Here is a 20,083-nt window from a genome sequence, read left to right as displayed (position 1 = left end):
TTGATTGGAGAGTAGCTCACCTTCAGTTAAAATTTATGCACCATAAAAACCAAGCAGCCAATCAGATTGTAGCAGTGTAATACAGTCTGAAGGAAAGGTAAGTATAGTTGCCTGCTAAGGAAGTCATTGGTTAAAGGAAACTTCTGAGCACATGTCTGTATTTATGAAACCTAAAACAGAGAGGTTGCTGCTACTTACTGCTTTCAAAAGAAGCAGAAGCCCTTTTACAGCCTGTGTTAGCACAAATCTGCACTGATAGCTATCTGAACCCATTACAGCAGTTCTTAGTTATGGGCCCTAAGGATCTATCATTCTGCAGTTATAGATACTACCCTCGACCACAAAGGAATATTTTGCCCACCAGCTCCTCCTGATTTTCCTTCTCTAGCTTTGCACATTGGATATGCATATAATTATTATAGGAGTTGTATTGCTGTTTATAGCAATATTTCGTGTCAGCATTCCAAATAATATCAGGTGACAGCAATCTTCTTGTTCCCTTTCAATCAAAGCTATCCAATACCCAAGCATTTCACACCTGAAACAAGTAGCCTGCTGTGAAAATCATTGGTGTTATGTATCACCTCTTATCTCACCAATCAGCTGGTTTTGCAACATTGGAGTTCAGTTTATAGGCAAATGGTCAAAGGTGTGAAATGTGTAAGGACAAATAAATTAGACAACAAAGGAGTTAGAATACTGGTGTCAATTGACACCGTTTCACTTCAAAATACTATGGATATGAGTAGTTAGGCAAAAAACAGAAAATGCTGGAAATATTCTCCACAGCAGGCAACCTCTGCAGAGAGAGGAATGCAGAGTTAAAGCTATTAAATGTTTATTAATTATTATTAAAAATTATTAGCTATATACTGCCTAATCTTTAAATGCAACTTAAGCATCTACCAGTCGCACAGCATGATAGATTTGCTGGGGTTTGCTGATTGTAAAACAATCACCATGTAGCTGCATGAGATATTCCCTTAACTGCGCTGTACTTTCACCCATTCACAGCTGGGTCAAGTGGGCAGGGGAAATCTCTTTCTCAAGCTCAATTTAACAGGCTCAAAGTTGGTAATCCACAACAGCTTTTACAGCACACTGTTTTTGCTCTGATTTATTAGCATTGCCATTCTATTAATGCTGCTAAATCCAACATTTATCCCAGTAACTGAATTGAAGGCTGACCAATAAAAATTGGACATGCAGTCACTTTGTCAGGAGAAAAAATCCATATTTTGTAGCATTAATCGAAGCCTACAGATGCCGGTCTCCCAGAAACTAAACTAAAAGGATGAATAAAAAAGGTACTTGGGGAATAAAGCAGAAGATGTGAGCTTGAATCTACTGAAAGCTAACACAGATGAAATTAGGGGAGCTTTAATATTTTTCGACTTAAGGATGCTTTCATTTTCTTTGAGGGTGGTGTTTATTTCGAGCATTGACACCAAGCTCAGTGGATTCATAATACAGTTTTGGTGAGAGTCTGCCAAATAAGCCAAACAAGACAGGAATAAACCTAGAGATAACAAGGTGGATGAACACAGCAGGCCAAGCAGCATCAGAGGAGCAAGAAGGCTGATGTTTCAGGCCTAGACCCTTCTTCAGAATAAACCTATGCTAGGTCCAGTCTTTGCTGGAGTGGAATCTTTGAATATTTTGACGTGGTGAAGGGTGCAGTTTAACTATGCACTCTCTCGTTCCTTCATCATGTTAAACAATGAATGAATGTGAAGGGATATCATCAGCCTATGTTCCGACATTATAACCCTCTTTTGGGAACTAATGCAAGGACAGCACAAGTGTACATAGTTAGATCAGGTGTACTGGACAGCCTGTCAGGGATTACAAGGCCAAACTTCAAATTCAGTCCGGAATGGAAGCCTGGACCTCAGAGAGCTGACCACCTCTTGAAAAAGAAATGGAAGCATTTCCCTTTGTAGCGAGGCTGTAAAGAGATTTGTCCACCTTTCTTCAGGATGGTAAGTGGGGCGGTCAGCTGTCAGGTATGGTACGTTATCCAACAACTCTTAGTCAAGAGTTGTTCAGGAGTGCTCCAGCCCGCTAAAAATATTTAAATTCCAAGACGTCAGTGTGTAATCCTCTTATGGGTTCGGAGGTGGACGTTGGAGGTAGATCTTTCATTTTGACTACAGCATTGGTGTGAGTAGTGAAGCTTCAGTAGCAATCTCACACAATTTTTTTTTTAAATTGTTCACTTATTGGTGAAGAACATTTCCTGTGGTGATCATTAAATTATTTCTTTTTGATAAATATTAACATCTTAAATGGAATGTTAATGATGTCAAGAGATAATGCATGAAACATTCCATTCGGTTCGTATCCCATCAATTTTGTATTGTCCATCCAATGTCTTACTTTGCCCAGAACTGCTTGGGTACTAAAATAACCATGAAACATTAGTCTGTTTCAGTTTCTTTAATTCCTGTGATCTTATTTTAAAACTCATCAAGATTAACTGAGACAAAAATAGAAATTCCTGGAAAAAGCACAGCAGGTCTGGCAGCATCTCTGGAGAGAAATTCATTAACGTTTCGGGTCGGTTGACTATTCCTCAGAATGTTAACTCCTACTTCTGTCCACAGATGCTACTAGGCCTGCTGAGCTTTTCCAGCAACTTCTACTTTTGTCTCTGATTTACAGTATTCATCGTTCTTTTGGAGATTAGCTAAGCTGTTTCTACCATGGTGCTTTCCTGCAGCACATTTAGAATTATGCATCTCAACAGTTATATCAGACTTAAGATGTTAAAACAATAATAGATTGATCTAATCACTTAAATGAAAGTCATTGACAATCAATTAGACTTGTAGACTGCCAGTCACCCTTCTTCCATGTGATTATCCCTGAACTTGCTCTAATATTACCATTTGCTGAGTACAGCACTAAATATTCGTCAGAAAAAGCACAGATGTCAGAGATTTGAACCAAAAATAGAAAATGTTGGAAATGTGCCACAAGTCCGTCAAATTATATAGGGCAGCAGCCAAGTTAATGTTTCAGATGCTGACCCTTTGCCGGAAGTCAAAAACGTGGGGCCTGGATTTCCCACTCTGGTGCTTGCCAGCTTAGAACCTCCTGCTCATTCAGATTAATGGACATAAAGACACACCAGGGCCGCATAGAGTGAAAAATCATGGTCAGAATAGTGAGAAACGGCACAGCCAGAATTTAATGACAGCTCATGAGATACATTATACCACACTGGAAGAAGAGACTGCTGAAATCTTAGCCTGATATCTAAAAGTAGGACTTATTGACATTGCACAATCAGACGAAAAATAGGAACATGGTAATTTACAGGACCATTACTATCTTTTGAACTGGTTTCAGTTAGTTACCAGTAGTATTCATTAAAAGAACTGTGCCACGTTAATTTAGTTTGAATTACCAGTGTTACTTTCCTTTCATTTTCAAATTGGCCACCACCCGCATGGCAGTACATATTTTATAGTTGATACTTAAGCTGACCCCTGGGTTTGAAATGATTTTTGTAGGCTTCAAAGGTTGACTTTTACGCTGTGATCATAAGATAGTTCTTTTAAAAGCCAAGCACATGCTGACTGATTGGCCACCTCTTGTGCTGGTTCTAATTTTGTCCCCGAGGTGGCATCTGACATTATGTGACATGTAATCTGCTTTGGAAAAATCCTAACATAATTCAGTCTAAAGTAAGAAACATTTATTAATCTCCCCTTCCTCTGAAGCCACTGTGTTGCTTTACTTAAAATTAAAAAGGATTAAATAGAGTTCCATTTATTAGTCACATTTATTGTGAAAGATGTGCATAGCATATTAGTGATCTATGAATGCAGACACGTTTAACAGTGCCAACAAAATCGTAATGTTGACCCAGACCTTCAGAGCTCTGCCTTAATACAATTATGTGCAGTGATCCTTATTACCGAAGCTCTGTCAAAAATTCACTAGCCATTGGTTACAGAGTCTAAGCAGCAAAATTATACTCAGGCTAGTTGTTTTTAACCACAGGGAGATACCCTCTGTGTTCTTTTCTGACAAAGCCATACCACATTTATAAAGAATGAGTTTATAATTTCAGTACCAATAGTAAAGAGGAAATTCCCATATATTGCTATAAATTCATCTCACTTGCTACTGTTCTGAAGATGGGTGAACAGTTTAAATTAAAAACATTTAATCAAGATGTGTATGTCACCCATTAAAATAGCGCTGACCAACCTTGCTACTTTCAAGTCAATTATTACTATTTTAAAGATTAGTATAATGTTTTATCTTGTAAGTCAGAGGCAGCAGATATAAATTCAAACTTTAACCAGAGACATAAAATCATATTTAATTATAAATCTGTTTCATTTGTTGGGCATCTTACTTTGGATGCATGTTAAAGTTTAAAGCTTGAACTATCTGCCTGCTTTGCTTAATGTTTAAAATACTACAATACCAATTTCAGTCTCAGTAATCAGACCAATATCCAAAAAGAACTTCCACCTTCGGCTAATATGCAAAAAATATAATTTTAGTCATTTTACATGGCGGTGTGGAACAAAACTCCCCTTATTCTGCTGCATGTTTGAAATTGAGACCTCAGAAGACCTTTTACTGCAGTCAGATATTTCCTTTGTTGACTTCAGTCATTTTTTTGTACTCTCCTTGAATTAAACAGACAATTTAGTGTCATTTTATGTGTTTGTTCCTTGAACTAACAACCATTATAATTGGACTAAAGTTGCCTGAAGTAATTTCCAGTTGAATGTTTACAGCAGAGAGAGGAAGCGAGGGAGCTATGTGGGATGGGTGACGAATAAAACCAACCATGATCTGCGAATGCTGAGGGAGAAACAGATGAGGATGATACTCATGCAGAATACAATTTAGCAAGAGAAATATGAGTAGAGGATGAAACTCAGCATGTCTGAACATCAGGGACTCTGCCAAACCTCTCCTGCTACCAACGTCAAGGATTGCTGAAAGAGTCATTATAACCCAAAGCTTCCCTTCAGTGCATCTAAGATTGTGTGTTACCACGCAGTATTTAATATATCATCTTGCTGCATGTCTGTGGAATTTTTTAGATTAGATTCCCTAAATATAGAAACAGGCCCTTCGGCCCAACAAGTCAACACTTTGGGAGCATCCCACTCAGACCCATTCTCCTATAACCCACACACCCCTGAACACTATGGGCAATTTAGCATGGCCAATCCACCTAGCCTGCGCATCTTTGGGCTGTGGGAGGAAACCGGAACACCCGGAGAAAGCCCACGCAGACACGGGCAGAATGTGCAATCTCTGCACAGACACTTGCCCGAGGTTGGAATTGAACCCAGGTCCCAGTGCTAATCACTGAACCACTGTGCCGTACAAGTTTGAAAGAATACACAGAAGACAAAGATCATGGTTCAATAAAAAGAAAATGCAATTTTTTCAGTTTAAGTAAATCAGTGACCATGATAACATATTGTGCATGCATCACGTAGCATATTATAAAATAGCATATCGTCCTGATTCTCAATAAGTATATGTCACAAGAAAAAAATTACAAAAAATTATACATTTTACTCATTAAAATGCACACCTTTTATGGGAGACTTTTAGTTTTGATTTATAATCTCTCAATTATCTACTTAGTACAAAATCAAAGTTTTATTGCTTGACAATATTTCCATTTCTTTATAAAAACAATTTGTATAAAGTTGAGCAACCAGTTTAACTAGGATTTTGATTAAACTTTTTAGAATGAAAATACTTAACTGAAGAAAGCAGGTCAAATGGAGAGACATTGTGCAATTGCATACTTTTAGAGTCATAGAGCTGTACAGCATGGAAACAGACCCTTTGGTCCAAATGGATATCCTAAATTAATCTAGTCCCAGCATTTGCCCCATATCCCTCTAAACCCTTCCTATTCATATACCCATCCAGATGCCTTTTAAATGTTCTATTTGTACCAGCCCCACCACTTCCTCTGGCATCTCATTCCATACATGCACCACCCTCTGTGTTAAAAAGTTGCCCCTTAGGTCTCTTTTAATTCTTTGCCATCTCACCTTAAACCTACGCCCCTCATGATTTTATAAACTTTTGTATTTTACTCCTCAGTTTCCGATGCTCCAGAGAAAATAGCCCCAACCTATTCAGCTTTGCTGTATAGCTCGTACCCACTAACCCTGACAACATCCTTGTAAATCTTTTCTGAAACCTTTCAAGTTTCTCAACATCCTTCCTATAGCAGGGAGACACGAACTGAAAACAGTATTAATTATTAATTACATGTATAAGCAAACCTAAGGACAAATTGTAAAAGCTTTAAGTACTGTACATATAGTGCTTGTTTGTGGAACTGCTGTGAATGTCTGGCAGATTAATTATTTCCTGTTGACTGAAAATCCCTGTCTATGTAGTGGTCACTTGTACTAATACTGCCACGGGCAGATGTATTTGCGGCCAACAGATTGGTAAGGATGAGATCAAGTATGTTTTTCCCTCTTGTCGGTTCCCCCGCCACCTGCTGCAGACCCAGTCCAGCAGCTACGTCCTTTCGGACCCAAACAGCTCTGCTGAGCCGCTCTTGGTGGTGGGGACCAAAATATGCTCCTCCAACACCTCTCCACTGTTACTCAGCTGAATAGTACTGCAAATTTCCAGATCCATCCATCGATGTATTCATAGCCAAAGTATTATTTGCAGTGGCTTCTCTCCATGTTCTTTTGCCTCTGGTGTTCCCTCAGGATCTATCCTTGGCTCCCCTCTATTTATCATCCGCATACTGTCTATCAGCTTCACAATCTGAAATCAAAGCATTAACTTTCACGTGTACACAGACTAATTGAACAACTCTTGCTTGACTCCTATGACATTTGTCTGATCTCCTGTGCTGGATGATCAAAAATTTACTCCCAAAATATGTTGGAAGACCAAGGACAAAGGCTTTGCTCACTACCACAAACTCCATTTTCTAGCCACCAACTCCATTCGTTTCTGGGCACTCCTTGAAGCTGATCGAATCTATTTGTAATCTCGGTGTGTAATTGACCACAAGATATGCTTCTAATTATTTATACATGCTATCACTAATCCAGCTTACTTCTATCTCTGGATCACCATTGAATTCCACCCTTGCTCCAACTCATTGGCTGCCAAAACCTTAATCAATATCTTTGTTACCACTAGAGTTGACATAACTATTTTAACACACTTGTAGCCAACCTCCCAAATTCTCCCATCTGTAAATTTGTGGTCACCCAAAACACGGTTCCTCCTTAATCATGAACATTGTCCATTCACCTATCACCCTTGTGCTGTCTGATCTACAGTGGTTCATGATCTGTAAACAATTTGTTTTTTAAATTTACAACCTTTGCTTTTAACTGCCTACTAGTGTTGTCGCTGGACTGTTAATCCAGAGACCCAGATAATGTTCTGGGGACCTGGGTTCGAACTCCGCTATGGCAGATGGTGGAATTTGAATTCAATAAATATTTAGAATTAACAATCTAATGACGACCATGAATCCATTGTCAATTGTCAGAAAAACCCATCTGGTTCACTAATGTCCTTTAGGGAAGGAAACTGCCATCCTTACCTGGTCTGGCCTACATGTGACTCCAGACCCACAGGTTGACCCTTAACCACCCTCTGGGCAATTAGAGATGGGCAATAAATGCTGCCTAGCCAGCGACGTCCTCATCCTGTGAATGAATAAAAAAAAGTCCCTCCAAGGCCTCACCCCTCACTTTTTCCGGTACCTCCTTCAGATCAATAACCCACGACAGCATTTGTGCTGTTTCTATTCTCGACTCTTGAGATTTTAAACTTCTTGATTTTATGTGCTATGTTAGTAGTTGCCTTCAGCGACTGAGGCTCCAAGCTCTGAACTTTCCTCCCAAATCATTTCACCTCTACTTTGCTTGCTTCCTTCATCTCCTTAACATCTAAGCCAACTGCTCTATTATTATCTTATGAGGCTCATTGTCAAATAAACTCTGCTGTGAAAAGCCTTAGGAGATTTTGTTACAGTAAAGTTTTTATGTAGAAACATGGATAAATAAAAACTGCCTTGAGTTTACTTAGTGCTCTTGAAATGATGAAATGCAGAGAATCTGTACGTTGTTTTACATAGTAATGAAAGAGATTTTTTGCCCTTGTGTACAAATCACAAAATACAAAGGCAAATGGTATGTTGGCCAAATTACCTTCTCCTACATCATCATAATTCTGTGATTCTGTGATTTTCTTTTTAATACATTGGGTTTGGAATGTAAGAGTAACTAAGTCTTGTTGAAATTATGTAGAGTTTTAGTGAGACAACGCCGGTACAGTTTTGCTGTCCTTCGTTAAGAAGGACCTTCAAAGGGTATAACAACATGTTCACGAGATTAACTTCTGGAATGGGGAAAAAGATTTAGTAGAATGAACCTGTAGCTTCTGCTGTTCAATAGAATAAAGCTTTATTCTCTGAATATTAAAAAAAGGTCATCTCACTGAAATATGTAAGTTCTTAGAGGACAGAAGTTAGATGATGCTGAATAGCTAGATCTGCTTAAAAAAGAAGGCAATAGATTTTTGGTTCTAAGGGAACTTAAAGATAGGGGGCAAGTGCATAATGGTGAGTTAAGGTAGGAGATCAGTCATCAATATATTAAACATAGAGCAGCCTTGAAGTGCTGAATGGCCCACTTCTGCTCCTGTTTTTTTGTTTTCTTACAATTTCATCTTAGGGGAATGCCATTTATGACAGAGATGAAAGCAAGTTTATTTACTCAGAGTATTTTACATATATGAAATGCTGCACTCCAGAGGACCGTAGGTGTTCAGTTGATTGATATATTCAAGACAGGAATCTGAAGAAACAAACATAAACAGAAATTGCTGGAGAAATTCGGCAGTTCTGACAACATCCATGGAGAAAAAACAGAATTAACACATCTAGTACAGTAATTCTTCTTTAGAATTTGTAGCAGATGAAAAAATGTGGTATTTATGCCAATGATTGGAGGTGGGAGTGTATCGGTAGTGATGAAGGCAACATAGAGAGAGAGAGGTCGGCAGACACTGAGATAGTTGATAATAAGCCAGGGAAGAAGAGAAGCTAGATTGATGGTAATGGGGACTACAGGTCAGGACAGTATAGATCTTTGGTCACAAAGAGCTCCAAGGAACATGGCAAAAGAGTTGCAAAGTGGAGTAGGTGTTAAATAATGGAAAAGGCTCAAAGGACAATATGACCTAGTCTGTTCCTTTTTGTTATGTTCTTAAGACTGCCATGGAATTTAAGATCAAAATTCAATGACCAAATCTTGTGAACAGGCTATTCTGTTCTCAGGAGTCATCAGACCACACTCTGCAGTGCTCATCATTGTGTACCATTTACCATGTAACTACCCAACATGACACAGGGTTTTTGGAGAATGAACAGTAGAGTATCACTAGCACCTGTCTGTTCTATGGAAAATACAGGGTAATTGTTCAATGTCCACTTCTAACTTGTACTTGTCAAAGTAAATGAACTTGTCATATTTCAATAAACTGGAATAAAAATTTCATTCTGAACACATTACTCACCAAAATCGTGCCTGTGTGTATTTTCAGAGCACCCATTGTCATAGATCAAAATTCACATTTATTTTCCTTTGGCATCATTGCTCTCGAGTGAAATCCCAGTGACTTTTACATGTTCAAGATCAGTCATTCGATAGTAATTACAATCAGAATTCAGGCAAAAGTTAAGCAATTACTACAGTAAAGTTAGACATGTAGATCATGTTAAACATAGCAGTAACATTGGCCTCTAGGTACTCATTACAAGCCAAGTGGAGCAAGTGTAATTATAGCACTCTTAAGGCTGATCATGATCCTCTTATCAGGAAACATTGGTAGAATTTGTATTAAATTTGGGTCTTTGATTATGCATATATGCTCTAATATTGTTACTATCTTGACCAAAGATTCCTGCAAGTCTTTTAGCACAGTTTCTTCTTGAATGCCCACGTTTCCTATCATTGCCTCACTCGGTCACTATGATAGTCAGACAATAGTCTTGCAGCTAGGCTGAACTGATTCTGGCACTATTTGTCTTGAAAGGGAATGTTTCTGAAATTGTTCATTGTGAATGCCTGAAGCAAGTATTAATTCTTTTGTCTTCCTCTTAATTTCAAGTCTATTTGCATCCTTTGTGGTATCTGCCTGTTTCCTTACTCATGTTGTGCCTGAGCTACAAAGCAGGCCTGAATTTTATACTGGGGTATGCTGCCTGTCAGTGATAACACAGTGGGGATAGCCTTAACAAAGTAATTGTTAGCTTTTTGCATCTCAGGGAAAAGATTCCCTTGCCTTGCCCTTGCCAGGTAAATCTTGGTGGCTGGCAGCTGAGTACGACCTCTATAGTGACTGCTGCTGGGACTGTAACAAATCTTGAGCCGAAGAAACACGTGTGCTGTTTAAAAGTTGTGTCCAAGATATGAGCGAACGGGGAATCCTGTAGGGTGAGCAGTTCTGGAAGCACAGGGATGGAGACAGGGCAAAAAGTAGAATAGCAAAAGGTGGTCGTCACCCCACTTTCATCCTGCATTTATATCTGAGGTGGTAAAGTAGTGTGCTGGTTTCCTTGGCTTCACCTGTCTGCATTATTGCAGCAGAAGTTGGAATAGGCCTCAAACTGGCTAACCAATAGGCTGCTGCCTTCCCTGTCCATGCACTATGGTGGACAGCTCAGGCCGGGCCACTCCTGTTTGTCCCCCACTTAAAATACACTGGTTGTGGGACCACAAAATACAACCCTCCCCACCTGCTGACACATACACATGCCACCATTTGTAAGTTTGTCTTTAACTCCTTTAATCACGCTTTACAGATTTGTTTTGGTGAAGTCATATCCTATCTCTGCTTTTTTTTATTCTCTCATGGGACTGTCAAGGCCACCTGTAATTACCCTTGAACTATGTGGCTTCCTAGGCCATTTCAGAGGGCAGTTAAGAATCTATCGCATTGTGTAAACCTGGAGTCATGTGTAGGCCAAACCAGGTAAGGATAGCAGATTTTCTTCCCTAAAGGACATTACTGAGCTAGATAGGTTTTTTTTACCACGATCAGTGGTAGTTTTATGACCCCATAATTAAGGCCACATTTATATCCAGACTTTATATGAATTGAATTTAAATTCCACTTGCTACTGTGGTGGGTTTCCACCCTGCACCAGAGCATTAGTCTGGCATTAGTCTCAAGAAGCAACCAATCAAAAAATAGAAGACTCTATTATACAATACTTAAAGCAGAATATAACACTCAAGATTGCTTAAATGTCATGCACACAGTTATGCTGCTAAAAAATTATTCCTTCAGGTAGAATCTACAGGTGAAAGTCTACTAGTGAATTTTTCAACAATATTAAAGTTCTAAACCACGAAATGAATGAGATTAAATGAGGCAGCATTTCCATTCAATTTTCCTTACTCTCCTAAACAATTATCTTATCCTTAGAGTTATGAGCCTCCAAAGAATTTTGAATTGAGTTAAAACTGTTGCTGACTTTCTAGTTATTCTAATATTACAGCTGTTACAACTAAAATTCCCCAGAAAACTGCACTTTTGATGTGGTTAGCTGTTAGCAAAATTAAGACATTGGAAAGCTTGCAAAGCAGAATCATAGTAACTTTTTGCAGTTACGTGATGACAGAATAATCTGTGTTGCTGAGACAGTGGGCAGAGAAGCATTGCACAAGGCACCCAGACAGAAATCTGTGGGAGGGGAAAGGTCACAAAGAAGAGGATGTACCTGTGTTTAAACTGGAACCCTCAGCATCTGACTGATGACGGGAAGATGAAGGACAGGAAGTAGCTATTCCTTTCTTGTGGGCAGAACTGTTGGTGCGAAACTCAGTGTGGGTGATACAGTGTGTTATCTGCCGTAACCCATGTTGCTTCTGGATGCCAAAATACCACCACAAACCAGAATTGCATTACAGTTATCATGATAATATATTTCTTTTCAGGCTGACATAATTTTAAGTTGACCTTGTTTCAACTTTATGTTAAGTTACAACTAAGCTCTTTTGTAAGCTTTCCCAGTAGATGACAATCATTTAATTTAAGGATCCTTAACTCTTGTGTGCCACATATGAGATGGACATACCACCTATATTTATACTACTATCATTATTTTTGAACCCTAAACATCAGTTATCATCTATCATTCTTTTCTGTAAGTGAAGAAACGTGTTAGTTTTTGCATTGCACGGCAATGTACTATTTTCCAGTAATGGTGATAGCAATGCATGTTGCAATTTGTGGGTTGAGCAACTGTAATTCATTGTCACAGGCACCACATTTAGCGCGAAGATGCTGTTTGCAGTTTATTTTTATCAGTCTTTCTATCCGCGGGTCTGAAGGAATCTTCAGTCCTCAAACTTTAGTATTGTTGAAAAATTCACCAGTAGACTCTAAGTCAATGATGCACCTGAAAGAGTAATTTATTAGCAACATAACTGTGTGCATAATATTTAAGCAATCTTGAATGTTATATTCTATTTTAAGAAGTGTAGTAAAATGCAATCTTTGATTTAGTTTCAGAGGTTCACAGCTTCTCTCCTTTGATTAGAAGATACCAATGAGAAGGGGAGAGAGAGGGAGATACTCCATTCAGGTGGTGGTGTTTGGCTTCCCTGGCCACCCACTTTCCACATCATGATCTTTATTCACAATGCAATTGCACATTCACCATTAAAAGAAGCTCCTTTAGGAAGGTATATGCTGTGCCCCAAAGCATCTGAATGGCTGTGTGGAATTAAGACGTTGTGCTATAGGGTTAATAATTTCCCTATGACCATGACGTTGAAAATATTAAGAGTTCCGATGGACTTTGCATCAATATAGAGAGAAACCTCCCACCGGTCAGATCATTTGGCTCAGGCTAAATTACAAGTAAATTTATTGCAAGAAATAAATTTACAACAATTCAAAAAATAAATACAGCACCACATTAAACTTATTTCCTAACTTGTTATCATTTACATTGTTGCATATCTTTTTGACTAGAAAGTTATGTCACGCTTTCATGTCAGGGACAGAGATACATAGTTAAAATAAGTAAAATAAGGTAACGTGGCTTTATAAGGCTTTGGTTCGGCCACATTACAGGGAGGATAGTACAGAATAGGTTTTCCAGGATGCTGCTGTATTAAAGGATATGAGCTGTAAGGAGAGGCTAGAAAAACTTGGGTTGTTTCCTCTGGAGCAGTGGAGGCAGAGGGGAGACTTGATAGAAGTCTATAAAATTATGACAGGCATAGGTAAGACTGAAGTCAGAATCTATTTGCCAGAGTTGAAATGTCTAATACTAAGGGGGATGCATTTATGGTGAGAGGGGGAAAGTTCAAAGCAGATGTGAGGGGCAAACTTTTTATACAATGAGTGGTAGAAATACGGAATGCGCTGCCAGTTATGGTGGTGGAGGCAGAAACGATAGAGGTATTCAAGGGACTTTTCGATGAGCACATGACTATGCAGGGAATGGAGGGATATCAACCAAAGGAGTAGTTTAATTTGGCATCATTTTTGGCACAACATTGTGGACTGTAGAGTCCGTTCCTGTGCTGTACACTTCTATGTTCTATATCTAGGACAGCTGTCTAGAAATTCCCCACAGCTCCTCTGAAGTGAAGGGCAGCTTCTGCTTTTTCAAATAGATGGGCTCACGGATAGAAGCCCCACCACAGTCTCAAGAGACATTTATTATGAAATGAAGCATTTCAATATCTTCTTCTGTCAGGAAACTCTCTTAGAAGGCTGTGAAATCACTGACACTGAGTTCCATTTCCTCTCACAGTAGAAAATTTGCATGGGTAGTCTATTCTTGACATGATTAGGTTTAATCTAGAGGCAATAACAGTCAAACGTGGCTGACTGGTTACATTCTCAGCTCAGCGGTACCAACTTTGGTTCTTAATCAGACAGTTGCGTGTTCCGCTCCAGAGAACTGACCACCTAATCTAACCTGAAATGCTGAACTGAGATTCCATCTGCCTTCTCAGGTGGATGATGAAGATGTCATAGTTTTACTTGGAAACCATTCATTTGTCCTGATCTAAATTTGTGCTTCAGTCAACACCTGTAATTAAGTTATAACTTGTTGTGGAGCTTGTTGTTTCCATGCAACACAACAGATACTGTACTTCAAAGCTACTTAATTGACTATAAGGTACATGGAATCTAACAAGGACATAAAAAACATTACATAAATGTAATAAAGAAACATCTGTTGGTAGTACTTTGGGCTGTCATCTTTGTCACGCGTTTTTTTTCCAAAAATATACTTTATTCATAAAATTTGTGAAAATATATTACAAAACATTTCAGCTTGACTATCACAGAATTTGCAAAAACATTCAATGGTTTCCGCACGATATGTTTTATTTGAAATTGGAAATTACCAAAAGTGCAATAAAATTATATCTTTTCTATTCATCATGTTCCATTTTGACATGCCTCAGTACACTTTCGGTACTCTTGATCTTCGCAACGTACATTCTCGGTAAAGCACACAGTTTGAGGTGTTTTATAGTTTCCATCCAATTCATTGTACTAAAACTGAAAGTCCTTTAATGTAAACCCCATTGCACCTCTGCAGCAGCTACCCCAAGCTTCATTTTGCCACTCAGCATATATTCCTGGATCTTGGAATACTGAATTGAGGACAGGTCTTTGCATTGGAAGACCAGCAACACTCAGGCAAATTACGGAGTATCTTTTACCAGGTTAATGGTCTATACGACACAACTAATGTCTGTCTTGGTGTGCACTTCTGGGAACAGTGCAGGGAGCACAGACCCCAGCAACACAACGTTGCTCAGGAAGAACCTGGGCAAACATAATGGCATCATTGCTTATAACTAATTGCTGACATCAGAAAGCATGTGTTTCATGTCCTGAAGCAAAAGAATTCCATTCAGTATGGGTAACAGAACTTGATTTAAATGTCATTATACATTAGCTTAGCTTCTGTTTTGTTAAACAGGTTATACTACAGAAATACCACGTTGTGTAATTCAGGGTTGAAAACGTGTTTGTTACACTGCCCCCATTCAGGAGAACATACTAAAATGGCAGATAGGATAAAGATCAATTGGTACATTGAGCTTACCCCATTGAGTTAAGCCTCACAATTCATTACGTCTCACTCAACCAACTGTAGTCATCTAATCTGAGAGAAGAAAACGCAAAATAAAAGTGGTCTATTTCCGGCAGAACACTTTTGGAAAATTTCTGTTCCATTTCGTTAGACAATAAAATTATTCCAACATATCATATTGGCTATGTTTTGTATTACTTAATGTTCCACCTATCTTTTGTATGCCATAATCTCCGCCCTAACCAGGAAGTGATGCCTCTGTATTTCTAGGAGCAAATGTTTTGTTGCATGAGGCAGCAACTTGTTCAGACCACTCTTCTATGATCAGAAAAATTTATAAGTGAGGTACTTACATCTCCTACTTGATGGTATGGCCTATCAAATTGATCACGAACAATATTAGCATAGGGCTTGGAACAGATTTAGTGCCTGTTATATTGCCTGGGCAGTGACCAGGATGACATGAGAAATTCCATTAAAGTGGAAAGTGGTACAACACACTGAAGAGACCAGCACAAAGAATCAAGAGCTGTTAATCCAGGATCCAAACTTGGACCTTGACTTGTAAATTGAATGTTCTTTGGATGGTTCTCCTCCATTGAGGTGTACAAGGTAATGAGAGGCATTGATAGAGTCGATAGTCAGAGACTTTTCCCCAGGGCAGGATTGACTGCCACGAGGGGTCATAGTTTTAAGGTGTTAGGAGGAAGGTATAGAGGAGACGTCAGAGGGAGGTTCTCCACCCAGAGAGTTGTGAGCGCATGGAATAGTTTACCAGTGGTAGCCGTGGAAGCGGAGTCATTTGTGACATTTTAAGCAACTGCTGGACATGCACATGGACAGCAGTGAATTCAGGGGAATGTAGGTTAGGTTATTTTTGGATAAGGATTATTCCACGGCACAACATCATGGGCCGAAGGGCCTGTACTGTGCTGTACTTTTCTATGTTCTATGTTCTATGACCTTGCCCTAACAAAATGGGCAGCAAGACCCCTTTGCCGTTGCTTAACTTTGATGCCCCATGGGCCCTGCTGGAAGGCTGTGAGCTGCCCCTTCACTACCTGCCACATGTAAATGCTACTAAGGAGACAGGCCTCATCAAGCTGCCCAATTTCCAAGAAGCATTCAGAATGCTGGTGGTTGTCCCTGATGTACTACACCTGTAGTTACAAGCCCCCTGAAAAAGGAGAGTTTTGGCCTACTCTTCCTTTGTGTAACTCCAGACACTTGCCTGCTAGAAGTACAATGTGATTTGATGTTAAAACATTTTGATTGTTAATCCAGTGTCATAATTACTAGACTGTCATATCCATCGAGTGTGTGGTTGTACTGTTATTAGTTTCACTTCAATTAAAATCAGCTGCATGGCAGGATTCCCATGTACTCACTAACTTGTACTAATTAATTCAATACAGCACCAGAAATGACCATTGGCTGTGTTATCATCCATATTCTTAACATGCTTATATGAAATTCATTTTGCAGTCAGAGGTATTAACCCATTTACGTCCACTGTACATTGACACAAAAATAAAACTAGATTAACTATGCAGTTCTACAGATTCATTGCGTGGTTGTATGGAATGATCATAAACTGGGATTAACTGAATCCTGAACAGAATGGTGGAGTTAGTTACAGTTGTGACATCATGAAAGTCATTGCCCGTAACAAAGCATCGCATGGAGACATCAGGACATCATCTGCAAAGAATATGATTTTATTTTATGTATACAAGAAGGTCTAACAGCTTTGCTTGTCAGAACTAATCAATGCATCGTGTTTGCCATCAATGCTGGGGAGCAGCTAACATATGGCCTTGGCTTTGACAGCCTCATTGGTTTTCAGTGCACAAGCTGTGATTAATAGCCTGATGGAGTCTAGTAGAAAAAGATGCCCTTTGTAGGGTTCATGTAATAACCAGCTATTATGCAGTCACTGGCTTAAAATCACACAACAGTTACAGCACTGAAGGTAATCATTTGGCCCATTGAATCTGCACTGGTTCTCCAAGGGCAGGTAATTCCATATCACATCCTGAAATCAGAACTTGCAGTTTATTTTTTCATCTTGAAGTATTTTGAAAAGCAAAATTGAGTCGACCTCCAGCACCATTTGAGCCAGCCCATTTCTAATCCTTATCATTCCTCAATGCAAGAATAATTCCCTCATGCTGTCTTTTGTCTTTTGCTAGTCACCTTAAATGTGCCCTTTGGTTCTCAATCCCTCTGCTAAAAGAAACAGTTTCTCCCAATTTGATCTGCCTTGCCCTCTGATGATTTTAAACAGCCCTAACAAAGCTTGTCTCAACTTTCTCTAAGAAGATCAACCCAGTATCTACATCTGTCCTCATTACCAAAATCCTTCATCCTTAGAACTCCCTTCAGATATCATTTCTGCATCCTCTGTAAAGAATGTCTGAGGAGCAATGCCCAGATTTGGATGCATTGTTCAACTTAAAGCTAAACTTGTGCCCCAGCTATGTAAATGCATTCTTCCGCAGTGACCGTGTATATACTCTATGCTAACTGATACTGACCCCCATCTGCTACCATTACCACTTGTTGTCTCCACTTGCTAAATGATGACAACTCTAGCTGGTTTTTAATGACCTTTTTAACCTTACACTCTCCATTCCAATTTATCCATTATCAACCATGGGGGCAGACTTCAGCAACCATGTTGCGATGAAATTAAAATAAAATCATAAATGTCCATTACTGCCTTTGCTATATTAAAAAATCTGATTCCTTAAAGCCCATTCAAATATTAAAATCACCCCAAGTATTTATTTCTTTACAAAACCAAACAGGAATGTACATATAATCCCACATCAAAGTCTACTAATCTTTCAATGACCTGTTTGAGCTGTCAATCAAACTGTGAATTTTGGATCCCCTGCAGAGATTATGATAGGATGTGGAAAGTAGCTAGAAATTAGTAATAACGTAATGAGAAGTTTGGGAGGAGATCGGTGGGAGTCTTAAAAATCATGAGGGTTCTGGACAGGGTACATAAGGAGGAATCGTTGGTGGAAGGATCAGGAACCAATCGACACTGATTTGAGGTAATTGGAAAGGAAGAAAGATGTCATAAGGAAGATCTTTTCTAGCCACTGGTGTTTGGATCTGAGATGCACTGCCTGAGAGTGTGATGAAAACAAATTCAAACTCAGCTTTCAAAAGTCGATTAGATAATTATATGAAGGGAGCACACTGACAGAGCTTTGGAAAGGAGCTGTGCAATAGCAATTCTATGATTTCAATATGTTCCCAAGGTTGCAGCTACCTGCTATGATAGAAATGTTTAACCTTTTGAAATTCCAGCACGTGAAATTAATGCTTACATCTCCTATCAATGAAAGGAAGTAATACTTTCACGAGTGTTTCATTGACTTGATTGGACTTATCTTTTGCAGAACACACAGAATTTCAGGACAGCTTTGTGACTTCTGGCGTCTTCAATGTAAATGAGCTAGTGCAGGTATCCAGAAGTAAGTGTTGTTTTTATTTAAGTCTCTTTAATAACAATGGTACTGTATTTACGACAGTTCTTTACCTTTATCTTTAAAAATAGTGGCCATTTAAAGTTTTACTTGAAACATTTCATTGATTTTATTATTTACACCTGAGACACTGCTTTATCTATAATCAATATTGCAACTATAATGAGAAAAGAATTTCAGTTTGATTTCACAAAAATGTCTGTATGGTAAAGTTTAATTCAAATTTTAGGGCTGGATTGTAAAATAATTCCAGATGAGCAGGGCTAGTAATCTACTCTTGTTTTATCAATGGAAAGCTCCAACAACTCCCTGTTGTGGCAAAAGATTTCTAAAATGTTTCTGTATTTTATTCTCATTACCAGATCTAGACTTTCAAATCCACTTTTCAAATAAAGATTTACTGACATCAGGTCTGAATTAGTGTGAACTTATGTTTCCTTGTTCTTCTCCTGTAGTTTAAAGTAATTTTATAGCTAGGCTTTTGTACCCCCGACAATCTTATGTACCACTTTAAACGCATGTCTCGTGCCACTTTCTAGTATGAAATATCCATGTCTCAATGTTTTCTTTTCTGCAGTACCATTTTTTCACAATCCACAAGCTTGAAAATAGGCATAAACTAGATTCTAAATGGATCTTCTTTTACCTGTAGGTGTCCCTGATATATATAGTTATCCCATCCCCTTTCTAGGCACTTTGTCTTCACTTTCTATTCTTGAACATAATACCCAGTTCCAACCTCAGGATTTAGTTGTCTTGGTGTTATTGCTTTCACACTATTAACTCCCAACATCCACAACTGTATGCAGTTCCAGCATCTTATTTGTATTGCTCCTAGCGTTTGTGTGTGTATATTGTGTAATAGATTTGCTTCTTCTCATGTTCCCCAGTGTCTGCCCATTCCTGGATTCCTGCTCCAGTGTGCCTGTCCTCTGGATTTAAATTCCACGCACCTGTTAACCTCCAGCTACTCTGAGTCCTGCCTCATTTAGGAAACTATTAACTCCATGCCTCCCAGTTTGCACCCTCAGCTATCCTGCTCAAATTAGTTTTTTTTGCTCCTTGACCTTCGCTCTGTTTCTGTTTGGTTAATGTGCAGCCAGTTTTTCCTCTACTAATCCTTTTATTTCTGACAAGGCTTCCAAATTATTTATGAACATAGCATTCTTTCAACATGCTGCTATCCACTAATGTATCTCATCTTCTTTTTAACAATACCTGTCCTTTCCCAATCACTGAAAATATTCATGAATCAATCATTTGTATCATTTATCTCAGATTTGTGCCAATTCCCAAATACATCTGTTTTAAGGTTGCCATGCTCTTTCTTCTTTTTGAAATTTATCCCATAGGTGGATGTTACCTTTAGTTTCCATTAATATTTTTACTGGTTTTTATTTCATTTGTACTGCTTTAACTCCACTTTTTACCGTCCTAAACGTATTGTCAAAGGCCA

At 38.7% G+C, this 20,083-nt stretch overlaps 1 protein-coding gene across 3 annotated transcripts in view; it reads left to right on the top strand.

Annotated features, from left to right (window-relative positions):
* The window catches only part of nfic (nuclear factor I/C), a 451,875-nt gene that overhangs the window by 269,825 nt on the left and 161,967 nt on the right, over positions 1–20,083 (top strand). For all 3 annotated transcript variants that reach the window (XM_048559540.2, XM_048559539.2, XM_048559541.2), the window contains exon 4: positions 18,541–18,615. In XM_048559540.2, the coding sequence (XP_048415497.1) occupies positions 18,541–18,615 (75 nt within the window). The remainder of the gene's footprint in view (positions 1–18,540; positions 18,616–20,083) is intronic.

Source organism: Stegostoma tigrinum, chromosome 30 (genome assembly GCF_030684315.1).
Source record: "Stegostoma tigrinum isolate sSteTig4 chromosome 30, sSteTig4.hap1, whole genome shotgun sequence".
Taxonomy (NCBI): Eukaryota; Metazoa; Chordata; class Chondrichthyes; order Orectolobiformes; family Stegostomatidae; genus Stegostoma; species Stegostoma tigrinum.
The sequence above is the reverse complement of the archived record's forward strand: the minus strand, read 5'-3'. Positions and strand labels throughout refer to the sequence as shown.